General features: G+C 41.8%; 1 protein-coding gene across 3 annotated transcripts in view; it reads right to left on the reverse strand.

Moving 5' to 3' along the window:
* Positions 1-10: 10 nt before the first annotated feature.
* GRM1 (glutamate metabotropic receptor 1) overlaps positions 11-22251 on the reverse strand; it is a 469370-nt gene continuing 447129 nt past the window's right edge. Inside the window, exons 9-10 of one of the 3 annotated variants that reach the window (XM_004701961.2) lie at positions 9343-9427; positions 969-1053 (exon numbers count right to left, since the gene is read on the reverse strand). In XM_004701961.2, the coding sequence (XP_004702018.1) occupies positions 9367-9427 (61 nt within the window). In that variant the 3' untranslated portion in view covers positions 969-1053; positions 9343-9366. Of the gene's footprint in view, positions 1054-6954; positions 7214-9342; positions 9428-22251 lie in introns of those variants that run through there. The other 2 variants (XM_045294665.1, XM_004701959.2) reach the window with 2 other exon arrangements.

A 22251-nucleotide genomic window follows, 5' to 3' on the forward strand; every position in this document is an offset into this window, starting at 1 on the left:
CACACACACACACACACACACACACACACACACACACACACACACAGGCTCAGGGCCTCAGCAGCAGCAGCAGCCTCCTCTGGCCTCTGCCCTTGCTCGTGTCCGTTGGCCAGGGCTCCCTGCCCCTTGCTTTCCATGCGGATGCCTCCCCCCTACAGAGTGGAGGAGCTTTGCTTATAGTCCCTCAGAATGACCGAGGCGTAGGTCACACTGGGCGGGGTGCAGAGCACGGACTCGGACACAGGGGAGCTGGGCACCGAGCTGCCCGAGGCCACCGAGTCTCGGAAAGGCGAGGGCGGCGTGAGGGCCGGCGAGTCCTCCGGGGTCAGCTTGCTGGCCCCAGGCAGGCCCTCCTCGTCCTCTTCCAGCTCGTCTTCCTCGGTGGTCCCCTCGCGCTCGGACACGTACTCCTGCAGGAGCTTGAACCGCTCGCTGTCGTCCTCGTCCTCTGCCGGGGGAGACACGGGCTCGTCTCCGAAGGTGCTCAGCTGCAGCGGGAGCATTTGCAGATGCTGTGCAGGGGGCGGGGGGACGTACAGGGACCGCAACCCATTGCCGGGGCCCCCAGGGACAGCGAGCACCGCGTTGAAGTCGGGGATCCCTGTGTTGAAGTTGTGGATGACGCCGTGCAGCTGGTCCATCAGGGATTTCGGCTGCTGCTGCGGCTGGAGAGGGGGCAAGCCCTTAGGGATGACAGGGTCTGCCAGGAACAGGGGGGTCTCCTCTGCGGTCAGGTGGGGCTGCAGAGGGGGGGTAGTCACCGCGGTCGGCACGCGACGGTGCACCACCATGGAAGGGCTACTGGGAGGACTAAAGCGGATAGGATCGGCATCCTCCTCCTCCACGTTGTAAAGGGTCTTGGTGCTGGTATCTGAAAAGGTTAGGCTCTTGCCGGAGCCTTGGTAACTTTTAGTGAGGGGCTTGATGACGGCCGTTTGGTTGCAGGCCGTCTCAGGGGTCTTCACGTGCACAGAGAGGCGGTGCCACATGTGCTGTCCTTTGGGCACCTGTCTTCCACCTGGTTCAGACCATGACACAGACTTGCCATTAGAACTATGAATAAAATAGAGATGGGTTTATTTGCAGACAGATCATGCGTCCAGGGAAACATACATATCCAACATAGGCATGCTCAACCAAGTACAACTGACCCAACCCCTAGGTCATGGCTGCCATTCTTCCACGCCCCAGCCCCAACCTCGCCTTGAAAACCAAACACCAGAAGCTGCCAGGAACCACAGCATGCCAAGGGAGCTGCAGGTGGTGATTTTATCCCCAAAGTCCTGGCAGGAAATGTTTGATCCCAGGAGTTGCTGATGAGAAAAGGCAATCTATTGTCAGAGCAGCTGTTTTCATTCAGAGCTAGGATTTCACCAACTTACTAAACACACATACATTTGAAGGTCACAGTGAAATGGCTATTCAATGCAAGTTCCTGAAAAAATTGAAAAGCAATGGAGGAAATGAGAAGACATCTCCCCTGATGTATGGACGTTTAAAATCAGGGTAACGTAATGACTACAAGCCGTATCCCCTTTCTTCTTAGTCCTTGGGACAAATTCAAACCTCCATATAAAGCTACGCTCACTGTCTTGCGGACCCCCCAAAAATGTTGTCTCAGCATTCTTTGCATATCATTCTGATATGCAAGCATTTCTCCATTACATGAACATGTGGCACCTGTAAGGGAGAGAAAAACAGCACATGATAGGCAACTCCACTTTCCAGCCCTTCATACCTTTTGATATTCTTTGTAATTTAGAACCTGATTCCTGGTGCATACAACCCTGATTAGAACCTGATTCCTGGTGCATACAACCCTGATTCACAGCTAGTCTCGGATTTTCACACTTGGAATAATCGACTAGGTGTGTTTGCAAAAGAAATAGAATGGAGATGCTCAGCAAATACAAATACCAATACCCTGCTTTAGTGCTCTGGCACAGCTGGCTGGAAATGAACACAGAATAAAGCACCGATGGCTGAGACAAAGGCCCCTCCCTGGACTTTTCCTCCTTGTGCCTTGGTGAAGGAAAGTCTTTGGGTTCCAGAAGTCCTCCGGCCTCAATAACTTCCATCTTCAGGAGATTCCCAAAACAACAGCAGCAGCAACAAAAACTCAACAAGAGAGAAGTTCTTACTAACAACAGCAAATGAGCTGTAGTGAATCCACACATCACACATTCCACTCTGTATGTCGTCATCACTCTGACCTAACTTTGGGACTTGTAGGTTATTTTCTCTATAACTTTGAACAGACAGGGGTGCCTTATCCCAGCATACTATTAATAACTACAGTGTTAATACTTAAATTCACATCTTCTTTTTTCGGGTTAGAGCTTTGTAACCATGAAAACAACAGAGAAAGTCGCACCATAATAACACATTTATGACATTTAAAAGGAATAGGAAAAAAATGAATTTTTTAAGGTGGGGGTGTAAGACAAATTATAATATAGTCCTTTCTTTGGATAAAATGTAGGAAATGATCAATAGTTAACAGGTTCGTTTAATCATTGTGAAAATGCAATGATGACTACTTCCAAAATTATATGGGAATGTCACAACTATGATTAATGCTTTAACATTTCATACTTTTAAATCCCGAGAAGTAAAGTGAGCCAAATATGTCTAGATTAATGTACAAAGCCTGATATCAATTATAGAAATTTCTAGATATGGAGGTTTCTAAAATAGATATAAGAGCTATTATTTTTGTTTCATTATTATAATTATAATAAGTAATTTCTCAATATAGCTGGTAACCCATGCTATAGTTTTAATTGTCCAAAAAAATAATAAAACTCTTCTTGAACCTACTATATTGAGACCAGTGATATATTTCTAACATATATGCTTAGTGTATATTCTGAGAATGTTAATGTCTTTATAAATTGCTACTACATCGTTGACTTACCAATTACCGATTGATTGTATTAGGATAATGGACTCTCTTTCAAATGGAACATACAGCAGAAGAGAAATCTTGGGTACTGGCAAGGACAGAGAACCAACCAACATGCCAAATGCAGGACCAGAATCCAAAGGTCCTGTTCTGAGTTTAGAACCCTAGGAAAGCTTACCCTTCCCACCCACATTTTCCCACCCACCCAAGTTCCTCAACTCACTACTCTATTAACACTCTTTCTTTTCTTAACTAAAGTTTTTCTATTTATTTATTTACATCTTTTTTGGGAGGCTCATACAACTTTTATCACAATCCATCCATCCATCCATTGTGTCAATCACATTTGTACATTTGTTGCCATCATCATTCTCAAAACATTGCTTTCTACTTGAGCCCTTGGTATCAGCTCCTCATTTCCCCCCTCACTCCCCCATCTCCCCCCTCACAAACCCTTGATAATTTACAAATTATTATAATTTTTCATGTCTTACACTGTCCGATGTCTCCATTCACCCACTTTTCTGTTGTCGGTCCCCCTGTGGGGGGCTTATAGGTAGATCATTGTGATCAGTTCCCCATTTCTCCCCCACCTTCTCCTTATCCTCCTGGTATCTCTACTCTCATTATTAGTCCTGAGGGGTTTATCTGTCCTGGATTCTCTGTGTTTCCAGCTCTGCTCTGTACCAATGTACATCCTCTGGTCTAGCTGGATTTATAAGGTAGAACTGGTCTCTTGATAGAGGAAAGTTGTTATGTTTCATCGGTGGTATACTGCACTCTGACTGGCTTGTCTCCTACCGAGACCCTTCTGTAAGGGGATTCCAGTTGCCTACAGATGAGCTTTGGGTCTCCACTCAGCACTCCCCCTTATTCACAATGATATATATTTTTTCTTTGATCTTATCAACGTCTCGTGATCACACAGGCTGGTGTGCTTCTTTCAGGTGGGATTTGTTGCTTCTCAGCTAGATGGCTGCTTGATTATCTTCAAGCCTTTAAGACCCCAGACACTATATCTTTTGATAGCCGGGCACTATCAGCTTTCTTCACCACATTTGCTTATGCACCCGCTTTGTCTTCAGCAATCCCCAGAAAGTATCAAACCTCTCTTTGCACTTTTATCCCAGACACTGTTGTGCAGATCCTGATTCCTAGAAATGCCAGGTACCTCACAGTGAAGCAATGCTCCTTGGGATTGTCCATGGCTCATTTTTCAGTAGTCTCTCAGGCCTTTTCTAATCTGAACCATTAACCTCTCTGTTACTAGTTGAAGGTTTTAACTGTACCATCCAGGGACTCCTCTTTGCCCCTTCTCTTTCTTAAATCTGCCTGATTACACCATCTAACCTTATTTATTTGCATCACCTTCAATTACAATAGAAAAATGTTTGTTTGGGTATTTTTTTTGGCCAAATGTTTGCCTCTCCATGTTCATTAAGAAAATCATTAAATATAAATGCTACTCATGCCTTCATGCAGTGATGTTTATGTTTTAAAAGAGGACAAGAGAAAGCAACAAACCAAAACCCACCAACCAACACAAACACACACAATAAACAAACAAAAACTGAAAACAACTGTTCCTTTGTCCTCTGAAAGCTAATTTGCATCTCATTCAACCAGAAAGCTTAGAGACTCCAACAAAACATTGCCTAAGTCTTCACATATGCCAACAAACAAGGCACCTTTTATTCCCGAGACATCCGTTTATTCTCATGGTGAGACAGTCCCACTTAACGTCCCCTGCTCACACAGGCTGCTTTTGTCACTCACCATCCAGGGGTTCTATGGTGACTTCTCAGAATCATGCCCTTCCATATAGTATATCTTCCAGGCAGATATAATCACAGTTTAGTTCTTTTTAAATTCATTACCACGTTTGTTCTTGTGGTGGGAGCTTTTCACCATGGCTGTCAAAATGAGCAGCCCTCTGCCCCTCAGAGAGCCTTGCTGTAGATTTGCTGCAAATTGCCGCGCAATTAAGAAAGAGTCACAAAGCCCCAAGGTACTTATTCTATCAAGATAGGCTACTTTTACTCTTCTTTTTCCTTCCAAGGACAAAATCAGTTCCCCCGTAAAATTCAGAGCTAGTGAAGGCGATGCTTCACACATAGAAACTGGCACATTGTACAAACTTTGGTTCTTCGGGCTCATTCGTTCCTAGCCTCTGGTCCACGGGCAGCCCCAGTGATCCACGAAGCTACAGGTGGATCAGGCCTTATTTTTATATTAATTTATTTTCACAATCAAGGGCATTTTATTTAGAGAGCTTAGCAGTTTAACACAAGTCAGGATCTGTAAACAATAAGAATACAGTCCATCTTTGGTCCTCAAACTCTCAACCACTTGGTCCCTTGGCTCAGCCATTATTTTTATATTGAATAAATAGTATGTTTTGGTAGATTAGGCACTGCTATTATGAAATGTATATAGTATGCTATTATGTACCCATGTAACTAAATTCTGAGTGTCTTTATTTGTGTTCTGTATTCAATGGTCACTAAAAACTTAGAATGACAAGAGTAGATCCCAACGGGGCTTATTATCCCACTTGGAAGAGTGAGAGAGCCTTCTCTTATACAAAAAAGACTAGGTTCCCACTGCTGGGATATTAGTAAGAGAAAATTGTGCAAAATGTGGAAGAAAAGATTAATGCATTCTGAAAATGCAATACTGCTATGAAATAAAACTTTTGATTAATTAGAGTTTTTAAGTAAGCCGTGCTTCATCCCCCTACTATTATTTAACTCTACTTGGTTGCCATATGGTGGCAATATGGTGTAGTGTTTCCCCCAAGTACACCATCCTGCTTACTCTAACTTTGAAAGACCGACCTCAGGCCTAAAACGTCCAAATAGTTGAAGCTCTGATGGAGTAGCATTTGGCTTAAATAGCTAGGGCGACTAACTACATTTGTTGGTACTAAAGTGAGTAGCTTAAATCGCTATTAGGCCTGTGGGAACTACAGAGAAACCTCTCTACTTGTGACAGTGTGCAGAGCTAAGCAAGCCTGGGGCTGCAGTTTGTAGCTCCAACAGGTTTGGGACCTTGCTTTAGTTGTTCTTTCATTAGATAAGTATCATAATCCCCCCAAACAGAAAACCCAATATTTACAGCACTTAAGCGAAAGAGTTGGGAGTGGGTGGTGTAAACAGATTAGTATATCTTTGGCATTCAGAGTGATCCTGTCTGTTTTGTTTCAGTAAGTACTAGTTACATCTGCAGAGTACACTGCTCTGGGCTCCAGAGAGGTCTAAAACGGGAATCACAGTGGGTGGGTGTTTGAGATCAGGAGGGAAGCATCCTGCACAAGCTGCCTGAAGGAGAAGCTTACACAACACCTGTCTCCCTTCTGTCCAGTTCAAGTTGCTCCCACAGGGATTACTAGCTCCTCAACAGCTATAGATAGGAATAGCATCCAGTGAGCACACAGGCCAGGCAAGAGATGGTAAAGGGGATAGACTGACTCCTGGGGACTTGAGGAGGCTCGTGTTTGTATTCTCTGGAAGCGAGAATGGCAACAGGCAAAGCCATTAATTCGCAGCATGGAGACTCACCAGGTTAAGAAAATGTAATCAAAAGCCACAGGCTTGCAGGTAGTTCTGCCCCAACCCCAGCAGCTGCAGCTGGGACAGAAGCTCTTCCAAGGGAGACTGGTGCTCCCCCCAGCTTCCCCCGCCACCCCCCCAGACACACAGAAGGAGTGCTAGCGGTATGGAAGCTTGCCTGCTCACACCTCCACAGGCTGCAAGCAGCTGGAGTCAGCAGCAGGCCCTGGAGAATCTCGAGCATAGAACTATGTAAAGCCATGGAAGCCAGGATCTTGTTTTCACAGACAATATCACCCTCGTCTTTAACACAAAGATTCCCACAGACACTAGCTCCACCCCTTGAGCGCTTTCCAGGAAAACAAACAAACAAAAACCCACCATATTTGATATTCATTGTCAAACCTGGGGCACGATCTAAATACAATGAACATTTTTCATCTTTTTTGGCTCACCACTAGTTGGGAGGCAGAGAATCTATGAATGTATTCTTTAAGACCTATGCTTCTTGATTAACTGAGAATTCTGGGAATATTAAATTAAATAACATTGCGAATTCTCTTCCTCTTTAACTCTAGCCTGGTCATGAATTAGTCAGATAATTCATCTTGCTGAATTGTATAAGATAGCTTAAGGACTCTAAATGTATAGTGTACCTCTTAAAACCTTTACCGCTGCAATGACATCCAACACCTACAGGCCAATGAGAGACGATCAGTGTGCCTTTATTAGGCTCTGCGCCTTCTTCAATGAGTCACTAAACAGAAAGACACCCGTAAGTACAATGATCTCTTCAAATCAGTGATGTACACACGGCCTCGTACACTTTGTAAGGATGCTCAGTCTGTGTTCTTGAAAATATCGTCAAGCCTATCTCAAACTAGCAGGTAGGATCCGGGTAGTTACTGAACATTTTCTAAGAACATTTTACCCAATCTTGATTACGGGTTAATGGAGGGAAATGCTGGTGCCTAAGTTTATTTCTAACATCTGTTGGTACCAGCTCCGTGCTTTTCCTTCCTCCAGGAAGTGTAAGTGAGCCTCGATGATGTTCTCTTTAGATTCAGAACATCCTACCAGACCTCTAATTTGAACAGTAAGTCACTGGATGTTCTCCGGCTCCCAAGAGAGTTCTCACTTGTGTCCTGGAAATACAGGGCCGTGATATTGCTAGTTTGAGACTGATTCACCCCTGGGGGCAGGGTAAATCTAGGTCCACGAGGCAGCTTTATTTCCATCACTACTTCCCTTTTCCTGTTGGAATGGAAGGTCACAGAAATAACATTATTTCATCAGTTATGTTGCAGGAACAACCAAAGCCGAAAATACCAATCTTCAACTATGTTGCATGGCTTTAAAGCAACTGGTCCCCCTGACCCCGTATGGTTACGAGACGGAAAGCCGAAATCAATCCTACACGGAAGGTTCTGAACAAGCCCCAAGGTCACATCTGCTTCTAGCTGCTTCTTTTGACTTTGTTTTTTAAAGCACTCACCTTCAGGTCCTTTAATGTTAGCCGACTCTCCTCTCTCTGGCCCTGCTGTCACGAGAGGGCAAGCATGTCTATCCATCCCTATCCATCGCTTTTGACAAGCAGCCAGCAGCTGTCACAATTAGGATCTCCTTGCTGTGTCCTTGGTCAGACTTACCCCCTGGTGCAACAAAGGCTCCACGCCTTTTGACTTGGGAGAAGGACACAGGCAGACTAAAGAGGCAGAGACGGGCCGAGGCGTCTCAGCCTCCATCTGAAACATAGCAGCAGGGAGATCACAGGTTTTGCTCTGAGTCAGAATGACTGGGTTCAGACCACGTGGTTCCTACTTGGGGCTTCTTGGGGGCCGTGGGGAAGGAATAGCACAGGCTTACTTCCCAAAGCACATCACTGAGCAAAGGGAAGAGCAGCTCTCGCCCGTCCTTCAGCCATCAAGGCCAGGTTCTGGAGCCAACATTGGACCAATTGGGCTCGTTTCATCTGAAGAGCCATTCAAGCCCCAGGCACCTCATCAGTGGCCCCCTCCTGCTGCAGGAATGTGTACCTTTGACTCTCCCAGGAGTTTGAAGGGCTGTAAAGGAACAGCTGCAAGTGACCACAGACTCCGTGCACAATGGATCGAACATCGTCTATGTTCTTTTGTTCACTTAAAGAGACACTGTCAAGATCTACGGGTCAAAAATAAGCCCAGACATGCACAGATTGGTTGCTTTGCTTTTTATCAGATGAGTGAAATCTGATAAGAAGTACTCAAATTGCTGGGAAAAGGATGCGTTTTCTTTGGGGCGAAAAATACAACTCAATTTAGTGGGAGTCACAAAGCATTTGTTTTTTGTTTCCTGGGGTGTGGGAGGCACCCAGCAGTGGCTCGCCATCCTACCTCCCGCCCCCAGAACCTGACACAATGGACCGCTTCCAGAAGGTCACGTGACAGATTCTGCCTCGGAGCAGACCAGATCCGTGCAGAGACGTGTGCCGCAGCAAAAAAGGCAAAAGCAGGAAAGAAAAAGAAGGCTCTGTCGGCCAAAAAGAAGCTGACAAGTTTGCGAAGGGGGAAGAATTCACTTTCAAGCTTGTGAGTGGGAGTCGCAAACAAAAGTGAATGTGCAGATTCGGAAAAAAGTGTCGCATCAAAACTGAAAAAGCGGAAAAGAAAAAGTAAACCCAAACCAAAACGAAAAACCAGACTGAAACGCATGACTTGACAGTGTCCTTTTAAGCAGGATGGACCATCAAATTAAGGCAGTCGTGCAAACCATGGCAGGGTAATGAGATCCTCGTCCTCGGTGGCATGCACCACATATGCTTCCAGGTCGGAAAGTGGAAAAACCCAGGAGAGAGAAAGCAAGAGGCAAACCACTATTTTTTTTTCTCTTTCATGCAGCTTCTCTTACACATTCACTGCAGTGTGGGGGTTTTCAAAGCTGCACATGTGCCGACGGACATTGGCTGGTGGGCGAGAATTCTGGCTGCCTCTTCCTGGGGATTGAAAAGAAAAAGACACCCAGTGAGTGAGTGGTTATACATGCGTGCAGATAAGGCAATTACACCACTCAGGCGGTGCCTGGGCCTGGGGTGGGGCCCAGCCTGGCTCCTGAGCTGATCCAGGTGGGCCAGCCATCTCCATCGGTGTTTCCTCCACTGGCTGGCTATTTTTGAAAGCCACATCAGTGGGGTACAGTATTTTTTCCCCCTTGGGGTTTCCATCTCTTTCCAAAAGGCGGTTACTTTTTCTGCTACATGAATCTGGCTCAGAACGCCCCTTTTCCAACACTTCTGACTCATTCCCTTACTCATAGTAGCCACTCCCACTGATGTAGGCTTACCATTCTCACCCACTACCTCTCCTAGAGGAAGGCCCATGACTTATATCTCAACCTTGCACTTCCAGTGACACTGATACTTTTCCTCCAGACGATGTCACCGTAAAGACATCACAGTCACTTCACATCAATCTCCTATCGCTCTCAGCTGTCATAGATAAAATGTTCCTAATGATGAGAGGAAGTCGAGACGTGCCTGAGGACACTGGAGGCAACTATCACAACGGACAAATGACTTCGGATTCCCTCGCTAGATATCTACTTATGGAGCACACAAAGTAATCTTTCCTCCGTGCTGTTGTGGCAAGGAGAGAGGAGTGCTGGCTAGCAGGACAAGGCTCGGAACCCAGCCGTGGCTCTTTAGGCCTTCCGCTATTTGTTGCCAGAAAGAGAAGAGGGTTTCCCATGAGTCTTCAGAAGATAGGTGGACCAGAACTATCATGTCATCCATTCTAACAATCTATGTAAGAAGGCTGCATGTCTTCTTAGGAAAGAATTCTAGGAATAAGAGACTAAGGATGAACCATCAGAGGATGTTAGGGGTGGTAGGAATGAGCTTTGTTGAGTTGTAGGGAATCTCTCATTTTAGGAAACTTTGCAGGGAGGCAATTTCCCACAAGGGCGCTCCCCACTGCCATCTAGTCAATTCTCACTCAGAGCAACTCATTTCCAAGGCTTTAACTCTTTATCAGGGTAGGCAGTCTTCTCTTTCCTCCAGTGATGGGCTTGAACCATCAACCTTGGGGCTGGCAGCTCAACGCTTATTTGACAACAGGCCTCCTTAAATATTTATAAATGTTCTCTATGAGTCAGCATTGGCCACCTACCATAAGTCCTGGTGATAAATATTTAGCATCAACCAAAAGAAACAACAATACCTCCAGGAAGTCATTGACCTTTTCCATTTTTTTCTACATTTTTTTCCCCCCACCAATGTGGAAAAGAATATCCAGAAGAGGATAGGAGAAGAAAAATCTCAGGATGGCATCCTGCCTCTTCCCAGTCTAAAATTTTCAGGCCTGGCAGATGTTGAGTAGGAGAGATCAGCCTGTGTAATCTGAAACAATACTATTACGCTGGACTAACTGTAAGACCTGAAAACAAGGCCTCTATGTGAGTGCACAGAAACAGGAAAGATTTGTAATAGGATAGCAAAAGGTAATAGAGGAAAATGAAAATCAACCGACATTGTGCTTCCACCAAGTTTGGGTTATTCAATTTGCCAGTCAAAAGCACATTGCCCACTCATAGCCATTTGAAATCCCTATCCAGAGAAAAGAACTTGTGACGCGTGGAGATGAGGATATTTCTACTGCAGTAGTTCACTGGTGTACAGAGAGTAGGCAAAGAGCTAAGGTTTTCTACTAAACTTGACAAAGACATATGTCCTTGATATTTAATCTATCCACCGTGAAATCACAAAGATCATTTTTTTTAAATGGAACATTAGATGACTAATAATAAAGGTATAACATTTATATATTTAAATGAGGTTATCAGGAAGAAAGATGGATTTATCTGGGAATTTTTTAAAAAAATGCCTTTCTCTTGGAAGAAGTAGAAATTATGTTTCAAGCTTTTGACTTTTGTCTTGGTAGACGGAGTGGAGCCTCTTCAATCTTTTCATGGGCCTGTGACCCATGCAGTTAGGGAGGGTCCCCTGCTCAGAAGCAATTTGTACCAGGGCTTATGTATTCTGTAACCACCATGATGGAATTAATCATATATATTTTAATTTGTAAATTATGCAGGTGGCATCCAATGGGAAATAGAGCATGCCCTGGGGGCTTGGAGCCACTTCTCTTTGGAATGATACCGGGCCTTAAAGGACACTTCTGTGCTTCCTTTATGACTTTCAGCCATACTGACCATGAAGCTGCCTATGGTAACTCTAAGCCAGTGGTTCTCAACCTGTGGGTCATGACCCCTTTGGGGGTCAAACGACCCTTTCACAGGGGTCCCCCAGTTCATAACAGTAGCAAAATGACAGTGATGAAGTAGCATCGAAAATCATTTTATGGTTGGGGGTCACCACAACATGAGGAACTGTCTTAAAGAGTTTGCGGGCATTAGGAAGGTTGAGAACCATTGGATCTAAGCAATCCTAAAGTCACTTTAATGAACCCTTTATTGAGATGGTTTAAAAAAATGTTATCTCCTTCGTGGTCCCATTTCTTTAGTATCTGACCCTCATTTTACGTTGAAGTAAAAGAAATGTAAACAATTCATCTTGAGAGTCTTGCTTGTTATGCAAGCAGTTGTGACGAGACCATGCCTTGTAAAAACCTGATGTCAGAATGGCCATTCTACCGGTTGGTATAAAACCTGAGGGAAAGATATTGACTTCAGGATATTTTTAGCAATAGTAAAATCACATTTTCAACCAACCAGCTATCAGGCAACCAGAGTAAAAGCTTGGAGGGGAAGAACAGCATATGGGGGCCTGTCAAATAAAGTACCAAATCTGTGCTTCAATCTTTTGGCAGTAAGTGTGGATTTAAAGAAACCCAAGAAGTTTAGTTAGAAGGTTTTTCTTCAATTTCCCTTGAAATGTGTAAGGCTTTTAAATGCCATATATACTCATGTATAAGCACATTTTTAATGCAGTTTTTGTGGTAAAATTAGGTGCCTTGGCTGATATTCGGGTCCGCTTATACTCAAGTATATATGGTAGTCACTGGTCTTCACGATGCCATGTGCCTGGCTTGTGTGTCATGTTCACGTTGATGCCCAAAGAGCAAGCCTTTGTATAAGGCACGCTCTTCCTTTGGGTCAGCCATCCCACATGACTCTGTTTTAATGCGCTGTATTATGAAAATCAGGTCACTCACGCACCAATACCAATGCCAGGGCTTCTTTATATGACCTTGAGAAGTTGTTGCACGCAAGTTTTACTCTGTTCTATTGGATCACCTCTTTCAGGCTTGATTTTGTTCATCCTCCAGGATTGCTGAAGTAGTATCTATGAAAATGCTTCCAAAGAGAAAAGTGGTCTCCCAGGTAACATCAGAGCTGCGATTACTGTTAGGTACTGCTGAGTTATTCAAACTCAAAGCTACGCATGTGACAGAGTAGAACTGCCCCATAGGCATGGAGGCTGCTGTTTTGTTTTGTTTTTTAAACTTGTTATTGTGGAATGGGTGAAATTTTACAGAGCAGATGGTTAGTTTTACACTCAACAACATTTTGTTTCATCTAATTCATTGCAATTCTATCAATGTCCCATCACTTTCTCCCAGTGTTTCCTGTTTCCAACCCTCCTTCCTTCCTAACCCTATGCACTTCGTCTTTAGGTCAATGTTGCCCATTTGATCTAAACTGGTTGACTGTTTTAAGGTATAAGGGCCTCACTAGTTTTATTGTTCCCCTTCTACACCTGTGTATTTCTTGGCTAAAAATTGAACTCCTGGGGTGAGTTCAGATCTAGATCTGAAGGTTGGCTGAGGGCCATCATCCTGGGTCTTACAACAGGCTCTATTAGACCAATGATCCTGGTCTCTCCTATGATTTTTGAGTTTTATTCTTTTTTTATCTGCTATCGTGTGCAGAACCTTCTAATGGGATCCCTTTCTGAGTAGTTGATAGTGGTAACTGGGCACCAGTTCTTCTGAGCAGGTCATGGAGCGGATGCTCGTGAGATCTGTTAATCCATTTGACGAATTATCTCCACATGTCCTCAATTTTCACTCCACTTCTCTCTTCTCTGGTTAGGGAGAAACCAATCGTGGCACCTTAGATGACTGCTCACAACTTTTAAGAACTCAGTTGCTACTTACCAAAGTGGGATGGAGAGCCTTGTTTTTGCGGACTATGTCTTTTAGACTTCAGACTTTAAAGCAACTGACTGCTCTGCCCTTTCTCCTAGGCTGGCTCAGCAAATTGCAGCCAAGAACTTGTCAGTTAGTAGCAGAAAATTCAACCACTGGCCTTCAGGACTCTCTTTTCATCGCTAGTTAGTCCTTTCTGTTGAAATATGGAGAAAATTAAGTACACACCAGGGCGCTTAACCTCTCAGCAGGTATTTAGACTAATTGATAGGACCCCAAACTTCCTTTTATTTTACTCGTGGATTTCAGTCACTTTCCTTACTCAAGAATTTCAATAGCTTTCCGGAGAACAGTAAGCTGAATTCTGTTTATGCTCTCCCAGGGTTTATTTTGGGGGGCAACGTTAGTGACACTGAGTGACTTTGTCAGGAGCAGGTTAAGGCTGGGTAGACAGTGAGATGTGCAGTCTTTCTGAAGCTGCATGCCCAGGGTAGGGTTGGAGGTGAGTCTACTTTTAGCAGAGATCAAATCATCTGTACCCTTCCAGATGGCTAGTCTTCAGGATATATAAAGCTCACCATGGGGACAAGAATGTGTCAGCTGTCCACAGCCATCACAAAGAATGACAGCAACCACTCAAGAGCATTTCGCCAGAGTATGGTCTATTTTTGTTTTGTTTTATATAGACAAGTGCAATCATGTGTTTCTCTAATTGCTTTCCCAAGTCATATGCATTTTTGTCCATTTTCTGAATTTTAGTGTTTATTTCTTGGCATCCATTCACTGAAGTGGGGATTGGATCCCTGGCTGGGTGTGTACATGCTCTGTGAAATCATAGTTTCTTCTGATCCTTCTTTTAACACATGCCCACCTAACAAGCAGTTCTTCATAGGAATATGTAAGGCAGACAGTCCCTGTACATGTGTGTTTATGTATATATATATATATATGATATTGCTCTATTCATAAATTCTTAGTTATTCAGATACCTATGCTAAGAGCAGCTAACTAATATTTCTGTCTCTAAAGAATAATTTTATAGAATTGAATTTAATCACCATCATTGATTTGCCAAATATCAACAAGTTGCCTTGTTAAGAGTTTCTATCTTTTGAAACCATTGAAGTTCTTCTTGAAGCTCTGTAGATTATATTCAATATTACTCTCTCTTTCTTAAGATAATAGTGGATATGTATCGCTACCTACTTGTACAACATGCACTATCCCTAGTATGATTAAGCAATATATGCTACTGTGTAACCTATTACATTTTACCTACATGGCATCATTCTACATTTCCAGTCAGCATTTTTACAAAATAGTATGATGATAAGAATACTATAGTTTATTCACTTAAACCAAGTTGAATAAATACCATACTTAAAAATTTTCCCCATTGATGGTCATGTATACGTTTCCTTTGTTTTTCTACATCAAGCCTTGCTTTGAGTAGTCTCCTTGCACACACTTGAGATATTTTTGTTTTTGTTTTTTATGGTATGTATAGTCCAGGGTCTAGGGTACTAAGGAAATGAATCGGTGGATTTCAAAAACTTTTCTGAACAGAAAATTTCCAAGAGCAGCTCAAGGAGACCAAACAAAGTATGATAATGCGATGTGCGAAGACCAAACATTGTTGTTGTATCAGCTCTGACCCACAGTGACCCGATGCACTGCAGAAGGAAACACGGCACAGTCCTGTACCGTCCTCACAGTGGTTCCTAGCCTGAGCCCACTGATGCAGCCACTGTGTCAGTCCATCTCCTCGAAGGGCTTCCTCTTATTCGCTGCCCCTCCACTTTACCAAACATGATTCCCTTCTCCAGGGACTGGTCTCTCCCCACAATCTGTCCCATTTACTTAAGGCTAACTCTTGCCATCCTGGCCTCTGGCCTTACTTCTTTCAGTACAGATTGGTTTGTCCTTTACACAGTCCATGGTACCTGTGATATTCTTCCCAGGAGCACAATTGACATGCATCTATTGTTCTACAGCTTTCCTTCTTCCGTGGCCAACCTTCACATGCCTATGATGACACAGAGAATACCAGGGCTTGGGTCAGGCTCCCTTTAGTCCTCAAAATAACATCTTTGAGAATGATATACAGACCTCGAATTAGAAACCCAAAAACGAAGAACACACTCTGTGTCTTAAACTGAAAGAACCGAAGAAAAAAATGCACACCTCAAGTGACAATGCTGAAGTTTTGATGCAAAAAACATTGAAAGAAAACAAAATAAATAGAGCCATTGAACCAAAAGGAACTGTCAACATTCAGTTGTTTCAAGAGGTAGCATATGATCAAAACCAAAGGGTACTGAATGCAAAAGTCCAATCTGCACTGAAGGCATTAGCAAAAAACAAGGCTCCAGAAACTGATGGAATACCAATTGAAAAGCTTCCACAATCCGATGAAGCACTGGAAGCACACGTCTTTGCCCAGAACTTTGAAGGCAGCTCCCTGGCCAATGGACTGGAAGAGATCCACGTTTATAACCATTGTGAAGAAAGGTGACCAACAGAATGTGGAACGTGGGTTGTGCTACCTACTATTTCCTATTTTTGCACCTCAGCTCTAATTTCCATTGCAATGGTACAGAGAACTCAGAGAAAATATTCATGATTAAAAGGTATATTATGAACAGGTTATCATGTAAGTGAGAAATGCTCAAGATAGACTTGTTCATTGGGACGTTACAAAGTTCTCTCAGGGCTATAAAGGACATGTCCAATGGACATACCATTGTACTGTAAGCCTTAACCCAAAGGCATTCAGCTCAAGCTCTGGAGGGCAGCAAAGCGAACTCCCCTAATTAAGTGTCCAGAGGCACTCCACAAGTCAGCCTTCTGCCCAAGCACTCAGCTTGCTCATTGGGCTGGGAAACCCACCATTCTCTTTCATGCTCTGGCTCCTGGTTTAGTTGCTACTCCTCTGATGTCACAGAGGAGTACAGCTGTTTTCTGGATCCAAGAGGTTCACTGTGCTCCTAGGAGTCTCAGGGTCCAGAGGATAAGTTCCACTCTTGGCTCTTGCTGGTAATGGAATTCTCACTCCTGTTTCCCATAGGGCTGATTTTATCCCAAGAGCAAGATGGCACTACAGTGAATCTTGTTCATAATTATCCACAGGTGACTCCTTTCCATATCTTCTCCTATCTGTTTAACCAGACCGATGCAGGAAAAGGTTATTTGGTGGGAGTTAGAGACTTTGTGACTTTGGCTAGAACTGTCACATTAAACAAATCACAGCTCCTGCAGAAAGTTTCAAGCAATATCATTAATATGACATGCAAGTAAACTTTTGCTGAAGATCATTCAACAATGGTACATTAACAGTGAACTGCCAGAGGTCCAGGCCAGATTCAGAAGAGAACGTGGAACAAGGGATATAAATGTTGACAACAGATGGATTTTGACTGAAAGCAGAGAATACCAGAAAGATATTTACTTGTGTTTTATTGACTATGCACATGGATCAAGAGGCAGTTGTGCAAATAATGATTTAAAGTTAAGAAAGGGATGTGTGTGTGTGTGTGTGTCAGGGTTATATCCTTTCATAAAACCTATTCAATCTGTATTCTCATCAAATAATATGAAATGCTGGATGATCTGAAGAAGAATGTGGCATCAAGATTGGAGGAAGGCTTATTGACAAGCTGTGATATTTGCAAATGACAAATCTTGCTTGTTGAAAGTGAGGAGGACCTGAAGCACTTGCTGACGAAGATGAAGGACTGAAGCCTTCCACATGGATTGCAGTTGCAGTCTCAAAAACTCATAGGGGCAGTTCTATCTGGTCCGACAGGGTTGCTATGAGTCAACACTGACTCCTTGGCAGTGAGTTTGGTTTGGTGGGTTTTGACCCATGTCATGGTGTTTTCAAATGCCTCATATGTATATGAAAGTTGGACATTCGATAATGAAGACTAACATATAATTAATAAATTTTAACACTAGGTTTACTGGCATTTCTTATATAACTATCTCTACAGACATGTTAAATTGACACATGAATGAAACTTCACATTTTCTTATAAAACAAATTACTTTATTTAAAAACAACATACCATATCTAGTCGTGTATAAGCAGAGTTTTTCAGCACATTTTTATGTAGTTTTTGTGGTAAAATTAGGTGCCTCAGATGATATTGAGGTTAGCTTATACTTGAGTATATATGGTAATTAAAAAACATAATTATACATGGTCAACTTATAAATGAAACCATGTGATAGTACATATTTATATATAATGTACAATATTTAACATGAACAATATTTGAGATATTGAGTTTGACTTATCTTAAGGGTCATGGGTCAGTCAGTATGACAATCCTTGTGTCTGCATTGTTTGTCTTTATATTTAATGTTTACTTTCTAAGGACTTTTTGACCATGTTTATATTTATAACTGATATAATGCTTTCATGCAAGAAACTGATTTACTAGGATTAATACTCAATACATTTTTGTTAAATTGACTCATGTCCATAGAGATATATCAGGCAGAGGATTTCAAGAAGGCTTCAAAGAAAATTAATTTGGATATATATTTGTTTCATTCAATGTATAAAAGTCAGCATAAGTGGTAGGAGGTAAATGCAAACAGTTCCTGTCATTTTCATTGAGGAAATCAAAATGCATCAAAACGATATGTGCCATAAACGTAGTGTTAATTATGGTGCTGGAAAAGAATATTGAAGTGCTATGGACTGCTTAAAGAACAGACAAATCTGTCTTAGAAGAAGCACAGCCGGACAACTTTGGACAAATTGTCAGGAGAGACTAGTTCCTAGAAAATGGCACTATGCTTGGTAAAGTCGAAGGGCAGTGAAAGAAAGGACGAGCCTCCAGGAGATGGATGAATGCAGTGCCGAGGACAAGGGGCCTGCACATGGCAATTGTGAGCACTGTGCAGGTCCAGGCGGAGTTGAGTTCTGTTGTTCTCAATAAGGTCGCTCTGCGTGGAAACTGACTTGATGGATTCTAACAACAATAGCGGCCCCTGAGACTGTAACTATTTATGGGAGTAGAAAGCCAAGTCTTCTACTGGTGGTTTCAGAGAAGCTGGTGGTTTTGAACTGCTGATGATTCAGATCTGTTTGTAGCAAGAACAGGCCTCCTCCATGAACATATACTCTGTTGGTCAAAGATTTGGGCTTACACGAGGTCAAGTCAAAGTATAATGTCCCTAAGGTCCCAGATATACATGCACAGATATATTCCAAACAAAATGTGCTTCAACCTGTATCTGCAATCAGAAGATGGCTGTAGACTAATTTATTCAGATAGTTGTCTTAGGGTACCTTCAAAAAAGAAAGAAGGAAAAAATGGTCCTATCGAACAGTGGCTTCTAAGAGTCTGGTAAGCCCGTTAAATTCAAGCCCTAGGGGTCATTGAAAAGAATGAGGATTCCAGAACACTTAATTGTGCTTATCTGGAAACTGTACATAGAACAAGAGGCAAATCTTTCTAATAGAACTAGGGTTTAAAATCAGGAAGCACACAGGGGAGTGTCAGGGTTGTATCATTACACTATATTTACCAATCTGTATGCTGAGTAAATAATCTGTGAAGGTGCGTTATCTGTAGAAGACTATGGTTATCATGATTGGAGGATGGCTTTTAACCGTCTTTGATGTATAGGTAACATAACTGCTTGCTGAAAGCCAAGAGGACTAGAAGCACTCACTGATGAAGACCAAAGACTACAGTCTTCAGTACGGCTTATAATTCAACAGTTGGTGCAATAGACAACATTATGATAACTGGATAAAAAAATGAAATTGTCAGAGGTTTCATTTTGCTTGGTTTCACAATCAGCACTCATGTAAGCAGGAGGAAGAAATAAAGCGGCCCATTGTATTGCGTACGCCTGCTTCAAAATCCCTCTTAAAGTATTAAGTAGACAAGATGGCACTTTGAGGTCTAGGGTGCAACGGACCCAAAAGCCAAATATTACCTTTTCCATTGTGTCAGAGACGTGTGAAAGCTGGACCATGAATGAAGAAGACTTGAAAGGAATGGGCACATTCGAATTGCATTGTTGGTGAAGAATATTTAAGGTACCGTGCACTGCCAGAAGAACAAACAAATCTATCTTGGAGGAAGCAAAGCCAGGATGTGCTTCAGAAGAGAGGCAATGCTTTGTCTCACATGCTTTGGACATGTTTCAGGAAAGACCAGTCCATGGAAAAGGAAGGGCATCATGTCTGGGGAAACAAAGGGTCGTTGAAAAAGAAGTCCCTCTCAGGGGATTGACAGAATGACTACAATAGTGAGTTTAAACCTAACAATTGTGAGGATGAAATAGGTGGGCACTGTTTTGTTCTTTCATGTAGGGTCAATATGAGTTGGAACTGATTGATGGGCACCTAACAACATCATTTTGTAGCAATACTTTTTGACTCACCCCAATATTTTAATCTTAGACCCGTTCAACTTCCAAAATTCAGCAAATGTTTTGAGAGTGAAGGTGGGCTTGCGTTTAAGAATCTCTTGCCACTTGTTTGATCTCTCCAATCTCATGTGACAAGATCTTTTCTGTATGCTCTACTCCCGCTATTGCTTCTCTGAATGGTCCAAGACTAGCTACCTCTTACCAGTGCCCCAATTGGCAGATGCTCCCGGGGCAAAACAATGACCAATTATCTACTCATTTGTCAGTTCTGCTCTCTTTGAAATTAGAGTCTTCAACAGCTAGCTTTCTTTCTTTCTGTTCTTCCTTCTCTTCCTTTCTTTTTATTAGGTGCTAACCCAGACATCAGACCGGTCCATCACTTAATCACATCATGCAGACAGCTTTCTGATGCTCTGAAGCAGCTAAGTCTTGTCTTTCCTCTTGCCTTTGGACAGGACTTCCATGCTTGGCCATTCACTTCGTTTAGGGAACTCCCACACTAGGTAGCCCATATCTCATATTCTTTGAGCCAATATTTTTCTGCTTTTGTTGATAATCCTTTTTGTTGGTAGTTCAGCACTTAGGCATGTTTGCCATAAAGGGACTCCTATTTTCCATTGTATATAGGTCATTATCTTAAGTGTATGCAGCATCTATGTCAGATTTATCACTAAATGTCACCTTATTTTTGCAAATAATTGAAAACAAATATAAATTTTCCCTCATACTAGATTACTTCTGAGAGTGAAGGAAATGTTAATAATTATATTATGAGAAAGATATAAATGGGTCTTCTCTAAGGCATATGAAGACATATGTTCACTTATTTATAGAAAATGTTAGATGAATGATTGAATAAATAGAATGGGTATGGTAAGGTATTTTTAATAAGAAAATAAGCCATAAATAGATCTGACGTTTTCAATCATTCTGATAATTTCAAGAACACTAATTATATTTATTATTGCATATTGGACAGCATAAAAATTTCAGTAAAAAGTCATATGTGTGTGTAATAATTTTGATATACATAAAATATTAATGATTCTCTCTGTATTGTCTTAGAATTTTTGTTAACGTCCAGAAATTAAAAATTATTTTCCAAATTATCCATAGTAAATATATATAACTCTTAAAATGGTAAAAAAAAATCTCTTACAGAAAGAGATTATCAAACAGGTGCCATGGAGTTTAGCAATTCATTCTGATATTTTATTTTAACCAGCACTGCACTTTTCTTATTTCATAATGTTATAATAGAGTATATTTAGTCTTAATGCTGTGAATAAACATTGGCTTACTGTATATGGATGTTAAGAATTTATGCTGACATATAGGTATCTTGACTAAGAATATAAAAGCTCAAAATTTTAAAATGGGTAACTTGAATTACACAAAAAGGAAAAAAAAAACAACAACACTCTGGTGATGTCAGAAAGTGTTTAGGTGCCAAACTACCAAAATGAGAGTTTTTAATTATTTTACTCTGATTTTGAAAGGAAAGAGAACAGGATGATGAAAATAAATTTTCAAAAAGATAAAGATATTTGCCTCTAAATCATTTGCAAAATAGATGATTACTTCAGAAAGAAGCTTAAAATTGAAAATGAATGGCATAATGACAACTAAAATGGATTTAGATCACTTGAACTTAGAATTTTGTGAATCTTCTGAAATCCTTGACCATAGCACCAACCTCAATGTTAGATAAACATTTCCATTAGTATTTATTTTATGCTATCATTTCTCTTTAAGTAGAGTCATTGTTAGCCTCATGCCATCAACCATCAGACCTGAAAAGGAAGAAAATAAGCAGTTATCATCCAAACCTTTCATATTATTAGAATAGTCACTGTAGCCCTAAAAGAGATCTTAGTCACCTCAAAGGATACTGAGAAACAGGAAAGCGATGATCAAAAGTTGGTAGAGGAATCTTCTGATTCCAGCTAAAAGGTAAGACTACAAATTCACATCAAGTAAAGCTTAGACCACAATTGGATGACTATATAAAGAGAAAACATACATAAAAATATAAATAAATATTGCTAGTATAAGACAAGTTTAATTATGGAGCCCTAGTGGTGTATGGGCTGTTAATTGCAAAGTCAGCCATTTGAAACCACCAGTCACTCTGCAGAAGGAAAATGAGGCTTTCTACTCCCTTGAAGAGTTACAGTCTGAGAAACCCACAGGGGCAGTTACACCTGGTCTTGTAGGGTCGCTGTGAGTCAACATTGACTCATGGCAGTAACAAGTAAACAATAAATTATTTGAAACTATTAACAGAAATGAGAAAGTCCTAATTTAAGTTTGGAGC

This window comes from Echinops telfairi, unplaced genomic scaffold, assembly GCF_000313985.2.
Source record: "Echinops telfairi isolate 266 unplaced genomic scaffold, ASM31398v2 ScPeMD7_3533;HRSCAF=4204_0, whole genome shotgun sequence".
In the NCBI taxonomy this organism is placed as follows: Eukaryota; Metazoa; Chordata; class Mammalia; order Afrosoricida; family Tenrecidae; genus Echinops; species Echinops telfairi.